General features: G+C 49.4%; 3 protein-coding genes across 3 annotated transcripts; 1 reads left to right on the top strand and 2 right to left on the bottom strand.

The window, feature by feature from the left end:
* Positions 1-388: 388 nt before the first annotated feature.
* TGME49_264178 (flagellar associated protein) lies at positions 389-12,823 on the top strand (the record flags this gene model as incomplete). Its single annotated transcript, XM_002365467.2, has 23 exons — positions 389-762; positions 1,312-1,414; positions 1,974-2,077; positions 2,563-2,648; positions 3,082-3,177; positions 3,307-3,485; positions 4,006-4,095; positions 4,447-4,508; positions 5,141-5,201; positions 5,576-5,663; positions 5,806-5,861; positions 6,151-6,194; positions 6,583-6,789; positions 7,477-7,662; positions 8,195-8,380; positions 8,626-8,704; positions 9,162-9,284; positions 9,876-10,014; positions 10,472-10,623; positions 11,226-11,282; positions 11,631-11,690; positions 12,148-12,213; positions 12,707-12,823. 23 exons carry the CDS (start codon positions 389-391, stop codon positions 12,821-12,823), a joined length of 2,715 nt encoding a protein of 904 aa, XP_002365508.2.
* Positions 12,824-13,122: 299 nt separating this feature from the next.
* On the bottom strand, positions 13,123-15,230 carry TGME49_264182 (hypothetical protein; the record flags this gene model as incomplete). Its single annotated transcript, XM_018781358.1, has 5 exons — positions 13,123-13,194; positions 13,526-13,582; positions 13,892-13,986; positions 14,632-14,703; positions 15,221-15,230. The coding sequence occupies 5 exons, from the start codon at positions 15,228-15,230 to the stop codon at positions 13,123-13,125; spliced, it is 306 nt and encodes a 101-aa protein (XP_018637193.1).
* Positions 15,231-15,283: 53 nt separating this feature from the next.
* On the bottom strand, positions 15,284-21,618 carry TGME49_264190 (hypothetical protein; the record flags this gene model as incomplete). Its single annotated transcript, XM_002365468.1, has 2 exons — positions 15,284-18,294; positions 18,838-21,618. The coding sequence occupies 2 exons, from the start codon at positions 21,616-21,618 to the stop codon at positions 15,619-15,621; spliced, it is 5,457 nt and encodes a 1,818-aa protein (XP_002365509.1). The 3' UTR covers positions 15,284-15,618.
* Positions 21,619-22,505: the final 887 nt, after the last annotated feature.

Genomic DNA, 22,505 nt, shown 5'->3' with positions numbered 1-22,505 from the left:
TGTGGGGCCAAGGGGTTCTTTGTTGAAGATAAAAACATGGTCATGTGGAAACATATCAGTTGTTCTTAACGGAGATTATGTCGGGTGTGTCGGAGTTCGAAAAGGTGTACGCTGCCTCTGCCCTCGGCAGTCCTGAAGTTCTCCAGCATGCTCGTTTCTTAAGTAGAAATACATATACGGCATTCTACACATTTTCGCAAGTACACTTCTTTCCTGCAGACCCACTAGGTCGAGAAGAAGTGGATAGCGCTTGAATGGGGAAACAACTTTCGCCAATCAGGATGCTAAATTTCTAACGGCGTGAGTCCCGGTAATCGTGTGATGCCACGTTTCTTCCGAAAGTGACTGGAATAGCGTTGTTATAGTTCTGCGTGGGACCGCATACACAATGGAAGAAGACGCGACGGTAACTCAGGAAGAGCCGGAGGTATTTACCAGTAGCGATCGTGGAGGTTCGGTGGGCGGATCCGAGGGCGAAAGCAATATTAGAGAGATCCCTTCATACCCTCTCGAAAATGGAGAACAAATAAGAGATGAAAATCTAGAAACTGACGCAGGGCAAGAGACCTGTGTGGCTGTCTGGGCATCTCCCGAGGACGGGTCACTCGGTCCTGCCGCTTACGTTGCTCTGGAAGAAACCTTCGATCAGACTCTCAAAGACTTGCCAGACGACCCCAGTCTCGACGCCTTTCGACGTCAGTACGAACAGCTGCTCAGTGCCCTCAAACGGTCACACGAAAGCGAACTGTCCCTTCTCGCAAGGTTCGTTGCCAGAAACAGCGAAGGAGACACACCAGACTCGAGTTTGAGCTGTTTCACATGAAGAGCAACCTACTGGCATACATATCTCTGTGGCCTTGTCTGATCGATCTAGCTACACAAGTTCATTTTCGTGCGTTCACTTTTGAATCCATATTTTATCTTCTTCTGTCACAATATTGATGGCCGTCTGCCAGTCTCAGCTTTTAAGATAACAGCCATTTGCCATCGGGCTAAAGTGTGCCAACACAAGAGAAACCTATACAAAATCAGTATACCAGAGAGGAACGACCTCGCTAAACTCACGTAAGGCATATGAGTGGTGGGCCGCATCGAGCCTCCATACAGAACGACCGTATATCTGAATGAACAACAACATACGGGCAGGTTTAAATACAGGTAGTGCTTTACGATTGCAGGAACAAATGCACTGCTAAAAGTTCAATTGGTTATTTATCAGCATAACTGTGTTGAAATGGATATACAGATCGCATGCACTGATGCATGGTTGGATACGTGCCGACCTTCACCTTTTCTGGTGCATGCTCCCAGATGTAAGACTCTGACTAGCCAGATCTCAGAAAACGCGACGAAAGTTACAGCAGCGCTCAAGTTGTCTGATGAGGATCAAAGCTCCATCGACATCTTGAAGAAGGTAAGAAATAGCACTGGAGGTGCCGCTTAAAAGCGTCCAATCGATCCCTTCGTTTTCCGATGACACGCTCCCCACATTTAGGCGCAGAATAATGGTATTTGTCTGGTAGCTCCGTTACCAAACGCAGCAGGGCAAGTTACGACTGATTGGACTCCACGCAGGCCGGAACAACACAGAGCATACTGAATAATATATGCAATCGTAAATTGATGTACTGAAGACAATACCATATACTGGTTCTATTTGCACCCTTACCTGTTGGTGTGAGATAGATTTCTTATAGCTTTTCTTTATTGCCTATCACCTTTACTTCGACGAGCAAGCATGTATTTATGTGGTGTACAGTGACTGGACACGCCTCTGCAGAGCATGATGCTGGCGTGCATGTCGTTGCTGCAATCTCACACTACAAGCAGTCGACTCGGCACAGAACCTTGACCCCTACGGAGTCGAAGCTAATGAGAACAAGACGAATGTTCTTTGTGAAGAAAAGGCCGCGCGAACATGTTAACGGCGTGCATAATTAGTTTACGGCTGAGGGACTGATGACGCTGTTCAGGAAGTTCAGCATGCCTGGCTTCTCGTTCAAGCTGGAAAAGACAGAGAAGAGCTCGCCAGGGAGACCATTTACTCTCTCCGCAAAACCATCGAGGACCTCAACAGGTATGTCGGAACATGACAAGTAGGCAGGGCTCCAAAACTGCATCTCTATTTGCATGTCACAGCTTTCCGTAGATACAGACAAAGATTGGCAGTGAAGTAAAGGAGTTGGACACTGCTGTGTTAACGAGAAGCGCATACGCGCAAATCCAACGAAGCAAATGCAGTATCTTTGGACTTGTGAATATACTCATAGACGGGCGACTTAGGCCCTGCAATGGGTAAACAGAAATATACCGTACGCACATGTTGAGAAATAGGATAGTCTTATCGCTGCGTAGCTTACGGGGTACCACAGTAGCGATCAGCTGCATACAGCGGTTGCATCTCACACACGCTCCACGACGCTGTTATTCATGAAATGCGGTAATAGAAAGACGTATATCAGTGTAACGTTGCACATATTTACACCTGTCAGAGAAAAACGCTCCTCTGCACGGTCATAATTTTTTGTCCGACCCTGGAGTTCGTCCTTTGACTGGGTGCAGGCAGATCGAAGCAACCGAGACAGAGCACATCACTCAGGAGGCAAAACTGGAAGAGTATCTCCAAGAGCGCGAGAAGCTTCTCCGCGGTACGTACAAGCTGAGAACAAGCAGCGAAATTCGACGCACCACCTCAAAAAGAGGAAACGTGCAACACACGAAACGGAGAGGGTACAGCTCAATCCAGCAGTCACACTTTACGGAAGACAAAACAAGTTTTGTCCTGCGCTACTGTTAAAGTGGTTACTGGTAAATCTCAACTTCGCCATAGGAATGAACACGAGAACCCGTGTGCCTACAGAGAAATGTGGCTTTCATCTTACGAAATTCAACTCCAGCGTGCGTTCCAACATGTATCTATTTCACAGAATGGCCGCATTCGACATCTGCGGTGAGGCCGATACCCCAACGCCAAAGAAACATTCGCACCTCTTGTCGTTGTTGTTCGATGGGTTGTCCCTTTTTTTCATGATTGCTGTTTTCCACACATTTCCTTCGCTCTCGGTTGTCAACTGTTCCCAGAATGCGACCAGCTGGCCGCTCATAATGTGCAGATGTCAACAGACAACGAGACCATGAGTCGGACACTGGAAACTCTAGAGCGGCGAGTGGCTGAAGGTAGGAAAGAGGTAAAGCAAACAGTGGCTCGGCGTGTTTGCAAAACAAGTTCCTTTGTGTCCAATGATCTCGCCTGACAGACGTCTACGCGAACAACACTCGTTTGCCTTTCCTGTCAAAACCCTTCAGCTCAGGACGAACTCATACAGACTAAAGACGTTCTTCGAATTAAGAAGCTCGAGGGCGACCAGGAGCAGAGGAGACGTGAGAAGATTGAGAAAGAGTTGAAAGACATGAAAGCGTTGATTGAACAGAAGCAAACAGAGATACAAGGGAAGCAAGCAACCATCGAACAACAACGACAAGAGGTGCGAATGTTTCTTTGGCGTTGGGGTATCGGCCTCACCGCAGATGTCGAATGCGGCCATTCTGTGAAATAGATACATGTTGGAACGCACGCTGGAGTTGAATTTCGTAAGATGAAAGCCACATTTCTCTGTAGGCACACGGGTTCTCGTGTTCATTCCTATGGCGAAGTTGAGGTTTACCAGTAACCACTTTAACAGTAGCGCAGGCAGACAGCTGGACACTTCTACACGATGTACTATTTGCCTTGCGTGCTGTTCAGAAAGGCAGCTCGTACACATTGTGCGGATACAAACTGAAAAGCTACTTCAAGGACGCCTGTGTGCACAGCAGCCGAAACGGTTACAATTTAGACAAAGCGATTCAAGTCTTACTCAGTTGCAATTTATGTTCACACCGTCAAGGCTTATTCATTTTTCATGTGTTGTATCCCTTAAAAGGCACCTTAGGCTCAGAATGTTTGGCATCAAAATCATTCAATTTGGAAGCATGTTTTCAGCTGTCGATGTTCCGTCTCTTTAGACTGAGCACCTTCAAGCTGTTGTCGCGAGCCTGCAAGCGGAAAATGAGAAGGAAAACAAAAGGTTTATGGAAATTACTGGACGCATTACGGTACGCATGTCAGCTGTTTTAAGCACTTGCATCTATGCAGTTGCGAGATATGATAATGAAAACTGGCGAGGGGAAAAGCGGGCATCTGAACCAAAACATGTCACAGAAAAAGCACCGGAGGTAATGGTTGTTTCATGAAAGTGTCTGACGGAAACCCTGTATCTGCATATTCTTTTTCATTCCAGGAAAAGAAACATTCGATGCGTTTGCAGCAAACGCAGGACCCTGCTCGCAAATGCAATCCCAAAGATTTTACTTAACATGTGAATGGACGTTAACAGACGAACGTATGTGCTCTCAGATTTTTGAATTCATTCGAACTACGTGTGCAGGTGGCCCTTTTCAATTCAGGATACAGAGAATCGTCTGAACGAGCAAATCATCACCAATAGCAAAATGCAAGCCGCGAACATGTAAGCCCATCATGAGAACGTCTTCACGAGAGCATCTGCAACTCTAAAGCTCTCAATTGGATGCCCCTGCAACGAAAAAAGAAATGGATACTCGCAGGTAGTAGGCAGTGTGCTGACCCATCTTAACGCGGTGGATATATGTGACTACGATTACGTATATTCGCCTTTCAAGAGACTTGCAGGTGGTCGTTACACAGCGTACTCAGCAGGTATTACAGATTTACGCGCACTAAGCATCGCATGTCAAAACAGTCACAACTATGTAACTGAAACTTGCTGTGAATGAACAACCCATATATTCGCAAGATCCGGGCGCCACGTCACCAACGGGTTGCCTGTTCTTTCTGTACGTCTCGAACCCCTGGGTGGAACAGAGAAACTAGGATAGTCATGAAGAGTAATAGTTGGAGTTCAAGACGTGTTTATGTCGCATTCAGGGCGCCAACCTGCTAAAGTTGATGTAAACATCGTGCTGTCTTTTTGATGCACTTTCTCTCGGGGCAGATGAATAAGAGGGGCGCATGCGTTGGAGCTGTGTCTGCTCTAGTTGACCTGTACCAAAAACCATTCTGTAAAGGAGTGCGTGTGCTCACTGGTGGTTTTGTTGTACCTCTGGCGTCGATTTCCTCCAGAGCAAGAGAAGCAGAGCTGAGAGATCAAACGGAGGTCATAAACAAAATGAAGGCAGACAAGGTCGGACTCAGTGGTGCTCACAGGAGTTATGTTGGAGGCTAACGCCTCAGTCGCTCCTGATCCTATTATGCCACAATTTATCCTTGGGAGTGGTGTGACAAAACATCGCTAGAGTCCAAGAGTTTTTCGCTCTGAAACGTGGGGAGGATGTGCAAAAGTCTTGGCAACCGCGATTCTTTTATTTGTGGGCCTCGTCTTAACGGAGGACTACGCACGCGCGGACCAAGCTATAAGTATACATGTACATACATGAGCAGCAGCTACGCACATGAATGGATACAAAGGGGTATTTATGTATTTTTTCAAAAGAAATGATGGCGCAAAAACTGGTGGAAGATCGATAACCGACTTCCCGTTTCTCCTCTTCTATCCAGGAGAGAGTGACGAAGATGCACGATTTGTTGAAGAGGAAAATGCAGCAGACTGAGGACGACAGAAAGGCCCTTGACGATCAACACGCTGGTAAGAGAAAGCAGAAGGCACCGCTTGAAAGGGGGAAGAGGTGAAAGATTCAATGGGAGGAGTGGCGCCCCAGACGTTCTACGTCCTACAAGATAGACGAACTTTCTTGGGTTTCTGAATCTGTCTGCTGTCTTTGTATCAGCACTCAAGAGTGAAATATCTGGGATTGAGAAAGAGGTTGAGGCTCTCAAGCAGCAGGTGAAAAGAATTCTTTACTGCCCACCATCGCTTATGCCCTCCACCGCGTCCGCTGGTGTGTACAGAGGAGGGGATTAGCAAGGACCGCCAGTGTCCACTGAGGCATTTCGCTGAATGCATGTGAATAATCAGCGCAGACCGTGGCTATATGCCAAGAATTATTTGCACGTACTTGTACATGCTTGTTAGCATTCCACGTAGAGATACGGAGTCATGTGCAAGCAGATACGCAGCTGCGAAACCAACTTTCAGTTTTCTAGTGAAAATGTGTGTTTTGTTTCCTGCGTAGGCCGAGGCAGACAAAAAAAATATCGGCAACCTTTTGAGAGAAAGGTATACTTGTCTGGAAGCGTCTATTATCGTGGACGGCCGCGCGTACCACGCCACTCTGCATATGCACTTCTCGATAAATTTTGAAGAGCGTGCACTCACCACGAGACATTCTCCCAGGTTCTGTGTACAGCACACGATTATACATTCTGCGCCTGTGCACAGCCCTGCATCAGTTATCCCGAGCATAACCATTACACACACATCTCTACAATTGCACTCACAGGGAGAGTTTTGCGTATGTGTCTATCTGGGTAGGCTCGTCTGTGCATATGTATCCATTGGGCGCCTGAGCCTTGGGTGCTCACTATTTTCATTTTCTTGCTCGCTCGGATTTTGCGCCTGTATTTCTACACTCGTACTCGTTGACGTCCCCCTCTTGGTTCACCAGGGACCTGTTATCGAAAAATCTTTTGCGAACGGATGACGCAACGAAGAAGCATGAAGAGGCGTTGAAGCGGCACGAGGCCCACGCCCTCCAACTTCAAAGAGAAGCCGAACGATATCGAAAAGACATTGAAATCCAGCAGGCGAAAATCCGAGAGTTGGAGAGTCACCGCGACAAAAGCGGCGCGGAGCTTTCTCGAATCAACCAAAAGTGCGGAAAAGGGCACATTTCACTTGATCTTAAATAGACACGTAATCATCCACGCTGAATTCGATGGATGGCCTTTAGTCTTACGTAGGGGAGTCAGAGATAGCCGTTAACAAATGAAAAGCACACCAGCGTTTCATCAATGACACATGCGCCATGCGGAAACGACCGATGCTAGAGTTCATAGGGGCAAAGGCGATAACCTTAGCATTTTCTAAAAGCAAGCTGGCGCAAACACTAAAGGATCAGTGGAAAAGAAGAATCACGCATGATGCGTACCACTGCTCATGGAATAAAGTGTACAACGGTTGTAAGCAGTGCAGGCAAAAACTATTCTTGTGTACTTTAATACACACAACTCGACGATAACCAATCCGGTAGGGTAGTAAGGTATAAGGCAGTAGCTAATCTACCATAAAAGATGCGCGTTGCTTGTGGAAGAGCTCTTACGCTACTATTTACATGTTGTCTGTGCATCGTAGAGCTATCTAAAAGAACTACACGTTCATTTATAATGTGTTGCATGCCATGGATATGTAAACGGCAGTCTACAGACTCATAACTACGCAAAAATACTATGCATATCCATCAGAGGTCCGTGTCTACTTGTCTGTAAGCATAGAGGGCTCTGCGCGAAAAATCTCAGAGCTCTGCACGTGACCGTTGTTTTTTTGACACTGCGTTCTCTAGATACTTGGCGGTGCTAGAGGAGATAAAGGGAGGCGACAACCAGGTGACAGATCTGCAGAAAACAATCACCGAACTGCGAAACAAACTGGCAACTCAGAAGAGTCTTTATGAGTCCGTGCGGTCGGACCGGAACCTCTACTCTCGGAATCTGATTGAATCTCTCGATGAAATTAGCGAGATGAAGCAGTAAGCGAAAAAACCATAACGCCTGTAGGAAAGGAGAAGGCTTTCTCACCCCAACACAATATGTACACAGTTGGGGTGAACAGCAAATAGAGTCGAACAAAAACAAGCTGAAAATTCCATCGCAGAAGCGCAACGCAGGCAATATTTACGCACGCAAAGCCATATAGTTGATACATTGCTTGTTCGCAAGAACCGTGTGCTTGCACTGAAGAAGTGTATGTGGACGTCTGTCTGGACACACCGTCTAGATGAGTGTATATGCATCAACCGGTGTTTACCGGTTACACGCATACGGGTGGATCTTCACCTACATGCATTGACACACATGCGTGTATCGATGCATGCACTTATAGCGATACGTGAATATTCACGGACCTTCAGACGAATTGTACAGTCTCGAGAAAGTTGAAAAGATGAATGTGCAATCCAACGGAAGCGGTATTACACATTCCTCCACAGAATTTTGGGAGACGCTTTGCATCAGCAAACACAACTTGCCTCTTTACTGTTAACTGCAAATTTTGTCCCCCAGGAAATTCAAGATTTTGTATCACCAGATTGAGCAGCTGAAGGAGGAAGTGAAGCAAAAAGATGCAAGTCTGATCAAGGGCCACTTCGAGCAACACAAAATCGTGAAAGACAATGAGAAGATCACCAGTGACCTCCACAGTGCGCAGCACAAGTTGTCATCTCTCCAACAGATCGTTCTCAGTCAAAAGTAAGCACACAGGGGCAAAACACGCATGATCACCAGCATCGATACGTATGTGTCAGCCTAGATTCACTGATGGATTTGTACAGACACATGCATGCACTAGTGTGAATGTGTAGACCTGAATGCACCTATGCAGTTGGGGTGGTGCAGAACATGATAGCATGGAAAAGTGAGGCGTTGGAGACGAGCACGGAAGGAGAAAGTGTCAAAAAAGACTCGCTAGCTATGTTTCTCTGTGTTTCGTTCAGGCGTGAAATTAAGAAGCTGGAAGCTACAATCCAAGATGCAGAGACGGAACGCTCAAATCAGAAGAAAGAATATGAAGTTGTATGCATGCAGGGAGCCTGGTAGCTTGGTCACTGGTTAGTCTGTGGCGCAGTGTTTGCTCTTCTTACTGCCGAGGACACTTTCTTTGAAGTTTGCCACGGATATGCTCACAGTGACAGACTGACTCAAGAATGCAGCAATGGCCCACAACGTGCCCATCGTAACTCAATGACAGGCTATGGGCTCAGGATATGCGCATACGCATATTCATACATTGCTGTGCATCTACCTATGGACACAAGAATATACGTGCATGTCTTCAAATACAAATGCATGAACACAAGCATGCCTCTTACATCACCCCAACATACATACATACATACACATATACATAATTATTTACACCTACATATGCAGCAGCTGAGGAGCAAATTCGCATATTTCAGGCTAACATATATATATATATATATATGCATGTCTTGCGGCATGTATGGCTGTGATACGCATGTTTTGTCAGGTTCTTAGTGAGAGAGACATGCTCGGCACGCAGCTCCTGCGTCGAAGTGAGGAGCTTTCATTGCTTTACGAGAAAATCAAAATTCAGCAATCCACACTACAAAAGGGCGAAGCTCAATATCGAGTACGTCCCCCATACGGTGGCTTACCCATGTTTGGGCGAATTACTGTTTTCATATTTCCCTGCTACTCAGAACACACGCACGCAGACGCTGGCACGTGGTTTACGCTACTCCCTACACGCGTGGAGCATGCATCATGTGCACTCCTGCTCTGGACCGTCTCCTCTGGGTTTCGATTTGAAACTGGCCCACAGCAAATACAAATGTAGTCGAACAGGAAAGTTATCCGGACGTTTTGAGAATCCTATCACGTCCTGAGTCACAATTCATCCTGAGAGCTCTACACTGTCGAAGACACATGCGCCCACGAGTTGGTAGGATTATGTATGTTTCTAGATGCCCGTGTGAATCTGAGCACAGATGTACATCCGTCTGGCGGCCTATTCATGCGGCAATATGTATGTTTCATACACACGCATCGTCTAAGGATATCAATCAGTGTACTGGAAAAAACTGCCGACATTCGTCCAAGTAAAGGTGCATTATTGCATACGTCCCCTTACTTTAACCTCTGTCACTATCCCCATTTAGCTCCTTGTCCAAACGTCTACAGCTGCCTTCTTCTCCGGGTTTCTCGTCCTGATTGCCTACAGGCGCGGCTAACAGACATAAAGCTTCTCCGGCAGAAGATCAGCGCTGCTCGCCGAGAATTGGTGACAGCTAGAGGAAAGGTCGCCTGTGTGGATGATCTCAAGCGAGAGGTGTATCAGCTTCAGAGAGAATTGCTCCAGGGTAAATCGGGAAGAGCGAAGTGACTGACGAAGACAAAAACCTAGCCACCTCTGCTGCCAACGGCAAAACCGATGGCTAGCCAAACTGAAAGCCCCAGACCCATCTCGATTTCTCAAAAATTGTATTTGCCATTAGCGTCGCCGGCAAAAATTGGTACACCAGCATCCCATACATGTGTTAAGCGTACTTCTTGATGGATTGCATTCAGTAATATCGTCTCCTTCTTGTTCACCTATCACTCAGCCGCTTGAGGGGCATATATGCCCCACCGCTATACCTTGGATATGCCACATGGGTATATGAACCCATGGTGATGAGCCAACAGGCTTCTCTGCTTCTGTACACATGCATGCGTAAAATTGTAGTGCAGTATGTGGATAGGAGAGTGCTGAGTTGTTTGCTGTGTTGTTTTGTTCGTCGGATTGTTCTTCCTTGCTGGCTTTGTGTCAAAATTCAGAGAGGACCAAAGTGAAGGCTCTCAGCGAGAGTCTTGAGAACCCGATGAATGTGCACCGTTGGAGGCGCCTGGAAGGAAGCGATCCCTCAAAACTTGAAATGCTCGCAAAGATCCAAAGTTTACAAAAACGCTTGATCGCAAAAACGGATCAGGTAGGCAGGGTCGGACTGCCCTTTGATGGGGAAGCCCTAGGAAACAAGAGTGGTGCGTCACTGTTCGCCACGGCGTATCATGCCGCACGATTGGAACTAGCAAGAAACGAGCGAACGGTTTTCCACAGAAGAAACTCCAAATTTTGTGTTGTAACGCTGTGACGCGGGACTGATCACAAACATGGGATTTTCGAAAGCATGCACAAGGAAAAAGCGGTGCATTCTTCTTCGCAGGAGTCCGGTTTCAGGAACGGGCCGATCGTGATCACCTAAACTCCAGGCCGTCTCGTGGGGCATTTGTACGGGGGCGAGTCACACAGTTGTCCCTGCATAAATGCCCGTGGTCGCAGAAAATGCGAGTTACATACATATGCATAAGCGTAGATGGACCAATCTCTACGTAAATGTGTAGCTGTCCTCTGTGTGATGCACGCTCACACATATGCTTGACGTTTCCTCAAAGGAGAAAAGACGCAAGGCACAACCTTGGATACGGAGCACACAATAAGCTTACCGAAACAAGGTTCAGTTTGTCTTTCTTCTCTTTCTCCGGGTCTAATTACCATCACTTGTGTGTCCGCGTCTCGCCTTTTCTGTGGCAGGTTATTGACCGCGACCTCATGATTCAAGAAAAAGAGAAGCTTTATGTGGAACTCAAGGTGCGTAGACGAGATCCGGCTGTCCTTGTGATCCAAATTTCCTAAAATACGTGTGTGCAGCCTCCAGTTTCCTGTTTAACGTGTGTCTCTATCCACACGTGCATGCGCTTTTCGCCTTGTTAAAGAAATCTTTTTGCTGGGATAGACGAAAGCTGTGAGACGAAAGGGTGTTGTAATGCGACTGCATTGAAGCGGGGCCAAACCTGTATGTACTCTGGGACAAATCACGCGTATTTGGAGAACCAACTTTTGTGTACACGCTTCGTGAGATACAACTATACTTAACGCACTTAACAAAACTGTCTCATTTGACCTTCCGCCTTGTCTGCCTCCTCTACCCATCTGCAGACGAAGCTGGCGGCATACCCCGGCCCGCAGATGGTCGACCAGATGCAAGTTTTTCAGCGAGTAAGTGAAACGCTGCCGCTGCGCGAATTATCTGTAGTTCTCTGACCATTTACACTCCGCGGGTCGCAAAGAGAGGCAGCTTCAAAAGGAGGCAGAGCTGAGAGCACATTTCCGATCTGACACGCCAGCATCTGAACGGTGAGCCTGTCTTGGGCTTGCATTCATATGGTTGAAGCAGAAGTTACCAAGATGTGGGCACCAATGGATATCACCGGGTGGGGAAAGCGATACGTACGGCTCAAAAGGCGTGCCAGCTACTTCACAGATATTACTGGCGAGGCGAAAAGAAAAAGTGGCGAATTCCTCTGTGTGGGACGTGAACTCGTGGGACCGGTGTTTCATGCTCCACTCTGTGGCTTGCTGCTTCTGCACTTGTTTCGACGCAACTCAGAAGCGCCCACAACGGAAGCAGTTGAGCAGATAAGGGGGGTTTGTGCGCTCGAGTTGCGATCTGCAGACGTTGAGAGAGAAGACGGCGCAGCTGAAGGCCATGACTTGTGAACTGAAAACCTGTCACAAACAGGTCAGCCTCTGGCTTCGCAATAGACACGGGAAAAGGAAACCGGGCCCATTGACACAGTGTGATCCTCTCGGCACCATAGCCGCCTACACGAGCTTCGCTCTGCATAGTTCCCCTCAACTTTTGAACGGACGTTCGAATTATTTTATAGATACATTTGCTCTTGGCTGTAACTTTCGACATCCTGAAGGACTTCTGTGGCAGGCTGTTTGACTCCGTATGAAGCCTTGCTTGTAGACACCGCACATTTTCCGAATGGGTATACCGTCAGCGTATGGCGAAAGAAAGATCCCCATTTTGAAATTCTCTTCTTTGTGGATCTTTACCGGTACCCACTTCACAGTTCCTTTGTTTTCTTACTCAACGCCGAATACATACATATACATAAATATAGATAGACATATATAGCAAAAACATATAACAGCACTAGTAGGCAAAAAGCGACTCTACTTGCACTGTTGTTTCGCTGAGTAGGTTCTTTTATCGTATTTCGCAGGTGATATTGTACAAGGACGAGATCGCGTGGCTAAACAAGGAACTTGCGGTGCGTGCTCACCTTGGGTTTGCTCTACCTGTTCCAAGAAGAAAGAGTTGTCGTAGGAGACAGAAATAGTCAGGAGCCTTTGTTTGCCTTTTTTATTCGTTTGAATCAAGCTCTAGGATAGAAGGCGTGAAATTGCCTTCTGTTTTGTTTCAAGAATAAACTGCACTTTTGGGTCACAACAAGGCGGGACTCATCACTATGTAGGTGAAAGTTCATATGTTTATATGCATACATACACTTAGACATATACATAGGTACAGGATTCCGATTTAAACAGTATATATGTATATACATAGACATGCATCGTTCACGAATATATAAATATATATATATATATAAATATGTATACACATACATACATTGCGTGATTATTTTAGAAAGAGATTTGCCATTTGCTTTTCGCTTATGAGAAAAAAAGCAGTGCCTGTCTTGCTGGGTTTCTGCAGGCAATAAAAACGAAGGACATGGAAGAGAGGCGCAATACTGCCCTTGGGACTTTGGGACGAAGCGGTGGTCTGAAACACGTAAGGCCTCAAAACGCGTAACAGCTCTGATCATGTGAACGCACCAAATCTTGGCGCACCTAGTTGCGAACATACGAAAGCGAAGTTTTATCGGCGCATCCAGTTGACTCTGTTGTGCCCATTTCCTTTCTACTCCTCGCCGGTGAAAGTTGTTTCTCGCTTCTACATCTGACGCGTCTTTCTTCGCGTTCTTCTGCCGCTGTGTCTCTATGTTACTTTTGCCTTTCTGCTTCTCCGGAGCACTTACTTCACTTATTTTCCCCCGCACTTGCCTTTTGCCGTCCGGGTGCGCTTTCGTTGTCGTCTATCTAAGACTTTGTAACGCGTCTATCTTCGAATATGCGTATCGATTTGGCCTCTCTTGTGTCCCGCTGTCTTTTCAGGCTGATGCAGACGCTGCGTCTCTGGATAGCACACACGCTAAGTTTGCCGGAAAAACCCCTTGTCTCCAAGGCCGTTCTCTTCACCCTCTGCGTGCAGCTGTTTCTACAGTTCCAGACGCTTCTGAAGCCGCCTCTTCGAAAGCTAGAGATGGCGTTGGTCCCTCTCCAAAATCGTCGTCTTCCTTTACAATGGAGAACAAGGACGGGAGAGACGTCAGAGAAGAGCGCACCCAATATGTTGCCGAAGAAGAATCGGAAGAGGGTCGATCTCGAGGAACTGATGACGGGCATGTGCCCTTCGTGACGGCAGCGATAGAAAGCCAATCTGGACCCAAAGGGGACAAGGCAATGGCGAAATCGAGTTGCGCCGGCGAAGGGTCACCGGAAATCCACAGTGCAAACAGCGATAAACGGGAAACAACAGCGAAACCGACTCGACTGGCATTTACAAAAATGGATAGTTCGCCCGCAGATGCTGCAGGGGGATAAACGGTTTAGTCTTATATATGCAAGCGCAGATTGGTGCAGACCTACGTGTGCGCATACGTAAATATATATGTGTACATGTATATGTGACGTACATTCTTCACAAGAGTGTGGGTTCATATTGGAAAGTTACAGATTTGCTTACTTCCATATACATGTATATATATATATATATATATGCCTATATTCTATGTACCTACGTAGGTATGTGCGTATGTGCGCATATTCGTACGTGTAACAATAGGCAATGTTTACTTCCCAGCGTGGCTTTTGAGAGACGCCGATTCAGCATCAAAGTTGAAATTGAGACAAGTCTTTCATGGCAGATGTTGACCAAGGGCACTGATCAAGGGAGCTGTCAAGTCTAGTGTTAAGATGCCAAACACCACTGTTTCTTTCACTGAATCTCAGTGACTGCGTAAATCAGTGGCCCTGAGTGTGTCTCATTTTCCGCTTTTAGCGGTAGCAGCACTGGTCCCCGCACCAGAAATGAGGAAAACTGCAAGCCAGAGAGCCCACGCAACGCTCCACGGCTTCTGAGTCCCTGTGATAAAGTCTGCATAGAGAATATAGCAATATAGATAGAAGCAAAACGTTATGGACACCACATCTACTTTCCTATTTACACACGAACAAGTGGCTACGCGCTTAGGGGCTGTCCGTTGTGTTGCGATAGACCCGTCGCGTAAAATCCAAAAACAAATGCCCGTGCACAAAGGATATCGCAAGAAGCAAACGGGTGTCGCGGTGACTGTCAAAAAATTTGCCCCCAATCATAGTGCGCTTCGTAAGCACCGAATTCCGAGTATCATTCTGGATGTGCAACACAAACCAACACAGCAAAAGCCGTAAATACAGATGTAATAAGACTAAAAGGCGCAGGGAGGTACCGGTGAAAGTGACGCCTGAACAGTCTACCTACAACTCCACACCCGAACACATACTTGGAATCAGCTACGAGTTCCTCAGAGACTTTGAGTCACTAACATTACGCAGGTCTTTGTTTATCCCGAATGCGACAAACGTGATGTCTTCTTGTTACGTGACGAGCGGTGTGTTGAAGACTAGCTTACATGCGCTCATTTTAAGATGCAGTATATTTGGAAGCTGGAAGACGGAGAAGAGCTCCACCACCCTCGATCGTATCAGGCAGCGGAATGTATCGGTGGCGTGGGTTTAACGCCACAGTGAAGGAAGTCCTTCAGCATTCATTTCCAATTTACATTTATACAGATATATGCATATATTATACATATTTATGTATGTACAACGATACGTGACTGTCGGCGGTGGACGATGAAATACCCGGTAGGATGAATGTGGGTACGTGAAACTCGTCACTCACGCACCGTACACGTAAGGAAACCCCGAATCTCGCTTCGCTATAAGCACATACACTTGAATAGTTGTATTGCACAGAGAGATACACGCCACGAACATCCTGCAGGCACATTACTGGTTATGATTTCACTTAGGTTGAAAGAGACGAAGTAGAAATGGAGGCGTCTCTCCCAGAGCCGTCTGGAGAAACGAAGGCCCGAGCGGCAGCATGGGCTAGCTCGTCATCATCAGGGGCATTCGTTCTCATGAGTTCACGAAGTGCCATGGTGAAATATGTGCCGGGAGGCAGTCGCAGTCTCAAAAGAAGGCAAAAATTGCTTTTTCCGTCCCTAACTACAATCCGATTTCTTTCTATTCGCGACCCAAACCCGTCGATTTGACCCTGCACCTTCTCCCCTTGTTCCATCATTTGAAGCTGCTCATCTCTGGTGTACATACACCTGACCAGCGTGCTGTCGAGAGGTTCATCCCAAGAAACTCGGAAATCTTGTTCCGCATAGGACCGGCTGTCCATACTCTTCGTGCATCCGCTTTCCTTCGCTTGATCCTTTTCGTGCGTTTCGTTTTCTGTCATTTCGACCTCACCGACAACTTCGCGTCCGGTACATTCGCTTCTTCTTCCCGGGTTTGGACCTGTCGCAGCTTTATCGGCTGACCGAGAGTACGGGGACTCGCGTGGCTGCTTCTGCAGAAGCAGGTCGACATCCGAGAGTAGCAAAGAAGTAGGGGTTCGTACCGCTTCTTCGCTGATCTGAAGCAGTTGCCATTGGCAGTCTCTGGCACGTTCCAGCAGAGATCTGTAACTTCCTTTGTACTTTACGCCTAAAATCGAAAGCCCGGCAGCCGGCGAAAGCACTGCGGGGGTTGTCCGGACCTTGCAGTCGTCTTCATTTCCACACGCAGATTCCGCCCCGTAGCCGCGCATGTCACAGCGCCCGTCTCTGCCACGCCCACGCCCGCGCCCTCGCTGTCTGCCACTTCTGTCTCCTTTTCTGTCTCCTTTTCTGCCTCCTCTCCCAGCGCGCATGAGGTCGCCCTCGAATATGTCTGAAGAACCTCCACTCGCTTCCAAGCACAGGCTGTCTTTCGGCGGTGTGAAGGCGTCGAGAGATAGTCCCAGAAGATCGCTTGCTAGCTGTCTGTAGACCGCTGTCATATGGGACGGGTACACAATGTCTGCGCCCGGGAGAGGCAAGACCAAATCGTAGATCGAGGCTTGCTCAGCTTCAGCCTCTGTCTCAATGACTTTGACTGTCTGTCCATCGGGTTCCTCTTCGTCCTCGCTACCGTCGCCCTGTCCCTCATCGAAAAGGAATCTGTCGTCTGTACCGTCAAGCTCGGTTATCCTCCCTACTTGTCGAGCTTCGCGTCGCTTTGACGAATCGGCAGAGGTCGAGCCGGAGGTCGACAACGTGGAACGATGGTCGCCTCTCGCGCGGACGCGAACGACGTCACCTACGCACACTTTGCCGCCGAGAGCCTTCCACCGCCAAGTGCATGCGTGATTGAAGAGGACGCTCTGTGCCGAATGTACATACAGCTGGAGCGAGTCCGCCGGGATACCCTGCAGAGCACGAAAGTAGTCTTTCACTTCAAAGTCCACCCAGTTTCCACGTTTGCATTCATCGTTTCTTTGTACTTGTCCTTCGGTTGCCGAGACCGCATTTGACACAACTTCCTTTTGTTCATTCGATGCGACGTCACCTGCATGGCCTTTGTCCCTTCCCGGGTCTTCTCCCTGTACCTGCATTTCGCTGCCCTCTGCGCAAATGCCGTCAGCCTGTGCCCGAGCCGCCGTTCCCAGGGCGGCGCATTCTCGACGGTGTCTGTCTCGCCCTGACATGGCCCGTTTCCTGTTACGTTCTCGCATCTCCCCTCCCCACCACTTGCTGCCCGTTTCCCCCGTTGCCTCACTCTCCCCTTTTCGCCGTGACATCAACAGAGACGACAGAAGCGTTTTCTCGATATGCTGATGCCTCGCGAGGCGCCCGAGAGCGACCCGCGGGTCTCCCGTCTTTTGCAAGATGTCCCACAGGGACGGTTCAGAGTCGCTGCCCTTATCCCTTTGCTCTTCACCTTTTCCTATGTCGTGACGCCCGTCCCCCTCGCCTGGGCAGTCTCCCGACAGCTTATCCTCCATGCATGCGCCTTTCTCTAATAGTTCCTCTCTCGTCGTCTGAGATTCTAACTCGTCACTCGCTTCCCCCTGTGTCCCTCCATCCGTTTTTCTTCCAGCAGCCGCTTTCTGCAGCTCTGCCCCCAACTCGTCCCACGCGTCCAAAGCCACTGTGGCACTCTTCTCCATGCTGCATGCGGGACCTGTCTGAACACTCGCAGACGAAGATGGCCGCCACCTTGCGGGCGACTTGTGTTTTTTTCCGAGAATTCGAGCGACCGCCTCCTTCCAGTCGCCCTGCAGCAGAGCTGCGCCGACCTCGAACGTCCTGACTGCATGCGTGCCGAAGCGCTGGAGACCGAAATAGTTCAGAAAGCCCCGAGAGGAAATTGTCGCCACACCCGCAGACACTCGGCTCGCCAAGACCTGCACGGACTGGTCGCACAGCGCCACCGGCACAAACCCTGGAGGAACCTCTCCGTCAAAAGAAGAAGAAAGAGAAGAAGGGAGAGAAGCACCAGTTGCTGAGAGTGGAAGACGAGCATTTCGGAGAACAACTTGGAAGGAGTTTCCAAGAAGGGCACCAAGTCGTTGAGGTCGAGAAAAGTGGCCCAGCGGGGCAATGTGCACGTTAGAATCCCAGGACGGATGGTCTAGGTAGCATGCGTTCAACAGGGCAGGCGCCAGGACCTGAAAAAGCAACGAAGCCACGCGCTTCGGTTGTCCATCAGACACAAGACTGCGTTCGCCGTCTTAGTTTTATCACGCACAAATTAGAATGGAACTTTTGCTCTCTCTTTTCGAGTATGCATCTGAAGGGGTCCAGTTCCTCGCGACCAAGTTACCCCTTCAGATGTAATGAATCGATATATATATATATATATGAACATATGAAAATATGGGTGTAGGTCTGAGGAAATAACTGTAAAGGTTTTAGTGGACTAAGTGTCCAGCGTGTCCACCGCTGCGCTTCATTTCTAGTTCACCACTGAAAAAGCGTCTGTGGGCAGCCGCTGAAAACAGGTTTATGACACACACACCGACACTCACGAGTATATATATATATATAGGGATGCTCCTGCTTAGTGCAAAGCTGAAACGGCTGTGGACAAACACACAAAACGACACACAAATATATACATATATGTATCGGTAGATGTCCAGATATATGGGTGAGTGGATCAACTGGACGGGGCCCCATACCGAACGAAGCTCAGGGCATTTGCAACTTACTTTGTGAACGGAGCACCTTTGGACGGTGATCCCGCGTTTGTCCTTGGTGCCAGCGACGGCGAGGGATCTTTGACAGTGTCGACGCAGTCCCCTTCCGATCATGTGGAGCGCATTGGATGTATCACGATTTACTTTCAAGAGAATGAAGTGTAGATACACCCCGAGGTCGGCTGGCCACCGCCCGCCCTGAGGCCCGCCCGACGCTGCGTAATTGCATGTTCCCTCGGACGCTCGGCAAGTGTCGAATAGGATGTCCAGAAGGGCGGGGTGGGAAGCGAGGCGAGCAAGCAGTTCCGTTTGTTTTTCGTCAAATTCTTCTTTTTCCGAACCAGACTGCTGCGCACGCGGACCGCGGAAGAGAAGCTCTTCTATGTCCTCTCGGCCCCTTCTTCTCTCTTCTCGAGAAACGCCGGTTTGAACGGAGACTTCTGGTTTCCCTCCCACCCCTCCTCGCTGGCTTCCGTTCCGCTCTGCGCCTCCGCTCCTTCCAGACGGGTCCGCATCTCCGCTTGCGGTGTCTGTACACCTGAAGTGAACTGGAGGGAAGAGGAAACGGCGACAATGGGGCTTGAGGGTCAGTTTCAGGACCACGCACGGAGGTTTTTTCGCAGCTGTCTCGAGCAAGGAGATCCAGTTTCTTCTTCTCTCTTTCAATTCGAGTTCATTCACTCCCCCTCCGTTGCCTTCTAAGTTTCCCCGCTGCACATTCTCTTCAACTTCTTTCTTCAATCGAAGAATCTGTCCTCGCTGTTGGGCCCAGCATGCTGCGATCGAGATGAAAGGGAAGCGAGTCGACGCGAAATCTGACTCGTACAATCCATTCGAAGTCGGTCGACACACAGACCCCCCTTTTTTCTGTGACCCTTTGTTTCCGTCTCCGCCTTTGTTTTGCCCTCCTCCATTCTGGACGCATCCTTCTCCATTTTCTTGTCGATGTTCTGATTTTGAGAATCCAGCCCTGCCGTCTCTGGAAGCAATAGCTCGAGCGAGGAAAGCAATCCGGCGTGACAGATTTGAGGCTTCCAGGCCCTGTAGTACTCTCAGTTCCTCCTCGTTGTTTTCCTGTCTGTCCTGATCCCGCGCCTTCTGCCCCTCATCTTGAATCCCCGTTCTTTTCTCTTCTCCTTCCACGTCTCTCTCCCCTGACTGGCCCTGGTCTTCGCAGTCGTCGTCGAGAGGATTGCTGTCTCTCCCGCGCTTCAGGCCTCGCCCCCTTAGCTCGCCTCCAGCGCTGTCCCCTCCGTTAGCTCCTGCCTTCGCGGGGACGAGCGTCGTTGACTCTGAAACCATGAAGGGCAGACGCTCGCGAACAAACGCATGCAAGGCACCCCGCAGTTCCTTCTGGACTTCAACCAGTGAAGGAGAAGCCGAGGGAGATGCGGAAGAGGAGAGAGGTACTGACTGGGAGGAAACGCCGGATAACTCGTTTCTCCAGTGCGCTGTCAAGACACCCGCGAGGTCACCTAGGAGCCACAAGCAGGGCGCCTTTGACGGGTCGCTGTAAGGAATGTTTTGCTGCCCATTCTTAGCTTGCGGGAGAGATGAAAACGTGGACGAGATCCCCGGCGCCAGAGTTGAAGAAACAGTGAACAGGGTTTCCTCGGCTGAGGCCGCTGTTCTCCGCGCTTGCTGCAGCCACGAGTCCTTTTCTTCATTTAGTCCGTGAAGTAAATCGGCGCTTCTCTCGGAAACCCCAGCACCGCTCGCTTCTGGATCCCGTGGTGAACCGATCACGTATTGCCTGTACACCTCAGCGCACCAGGCGACACCGCGCACAAAGGCCTCGATATTTTGCGTCTCGAACTCGGAAACGCACGGCCGGTTTCCTCGCCTCTTGGCATCGTTATCCTTCAATTCCCGACTCTGTGATCTGTTGTCTTCATCCTCATTTGCTTCTTCCCTTCCCTCTTCTCTCTGGTCCCCCCGGTCTTCCCACTCTGCTTCTCTGCCCGCCTCCCTTACACCGTCGAGTGCCTCTGCGGCTTCACTTCGGCGTCGACACCGCCAGAGACGAAAGGAAGGCGAAACGTGCAAGCCCCCCGCCTCAGCAAGCTGCTCTGCTTCCCTCTGTCTCCTCAGCTGTCCGGAGTCCACCAAAAGCGGCAGACGAAGTGGCGCCGCCTCTGAAGAGTCTCCAAAGGCCCGACACCAACAGCCGAAGGCGCAGGGCTGTCCAAGTCGGGGCCCTCCTTCGTCCTTCGCAGGTGGCTTGGAGTTGTTTCCTGTTTCGCCACGGCGTGCGCCTTTCTGAGAAACGTCTGAGGCCACCAGAGAGGCAGACGGGGAAGAGAGAGAAGCCGAAGAAAACGACAAGGGAGAATGAGAAGCTTCCGCTTTCTGGATAGAGGGCACGCAACGAGAGCACGCACGCTGATTACGCAGACATGCGCAGTCGAACTCTGAGTGTTCGTACACCTGAAAGTCCTCGAAAAGAGTCTTCACCGACCCCCAGAATCCGCCGTGATCGGCGCAGGCGTCCCTGTCTGAGCCTTCGTTGGGGCTTTGTTTCTCGGGCTGCACATCGCCTGCGGCGCTGGTCGGCGATCCCGAGGCCTGCGTCTCTTCGAAACCGCGTTTGGAGGGCACATGGGAGGCGACGAACTGAGAGATTCCCACCAGGCGAGAGAAGGCAGAGAGGCTCAGCAGCGCGCCCTCCTCGGTCCCTTGCTTCGCTCTCTGGGAGTCACTCTCAAGCGAAACAGCCGACCAGGCGGAGGACGCAACGGGGCCCAGACCTGTAGAAGTCGCGGAACGAAAAGCCTGGGGCGCGTCGACCTCCATGGGGGGCCACAGAGACTGGCGAGGAGCACGAGGAAGTGATAGAGGAGAGGAAGCAGAAGAAGAGAAGAAGCGAGGAGAGGAGGGAGAAGACAGGAAAGACAAGGGAGAGAAAGAAGAGGAAGAGGACAAGGGAGAAGAGACGAGAAAACACGTGAAGGCGTTGCCGATGCACCTGTTCGCTTCATCAGGAGCGAGCGACCTCAATTGAGGACGCACCTGACTCCCACAGACGCCTGGTGGTGAAATTTGTGAACGGCAGTCTCTCTGCTCGTGGGGGGTGGTTGATTCCGCAACACATTCGGTTAAGCTGGCATATGTTGTGCATTGACAGACTTTTCGAAAACAGTTGCCAGCTCCGGGAACGGAAAGGCACGACCTCCGTTTCGCCGCGTGTGCCCTCAAGCCCCAACTCGAAACCCTGGAGAATCTCGCCTGCTGTTCTTTCGTAGTTTGTCAAGTTTTTGGGTTGTGCGGATCTCACGGGTGTCCAGACACGGTGGGGCCTTTTCGTTCTTGTGTCGGCGTCTTCATGTGGCTGTCATTTCGGACTCGTTCAGAGATTCGTGAGCGAAGAACAGACGCGTTTCTTCTGCCCCAGGCCTCTCGGCCTCTTCTAGCCACGAAGGGGCTCCAGTCGCTGCTTCTTGCTCAGCGGATAAACGAGGGAAAGAAACGGTCCTTAAAAGACGCTCAGAATGCAGATGCGGATGACTTCTAGGAAGAGGTGGGAAGAGGAGAAACGACTGTGAGTACCTCTGTTGATTCTTTATTCATTTTTCTGAACGTCCAAAAAAAACAAGGAATTCGTTGTGGCCCGCCTGCGGCAGTGGTCTTTAAATTGCAAATGCCGACGTCTTTCGCCGGGAAAAAGGCGGGAGACTGAGAGA

The sequence above is a fragment of the Toxoplasma gondii genome, chromosome VIIb, assembly GCF_000006565.2.
Source record: "Toxoplasma gondii ME49 chromosome VIIb, whole genome shotgun sequence".
Lineage (NCBI taxonomy): Eukaryota > Apicomplexa > Conoidasida > Eucoccidiorida > Sarcocystidae > Toxoplasma > Toxoplasma gondii.
Note: the sequence above shows the minus strand (reverse complement) of the source record. Positions and strands in the feature narration are given on the sequence as shown.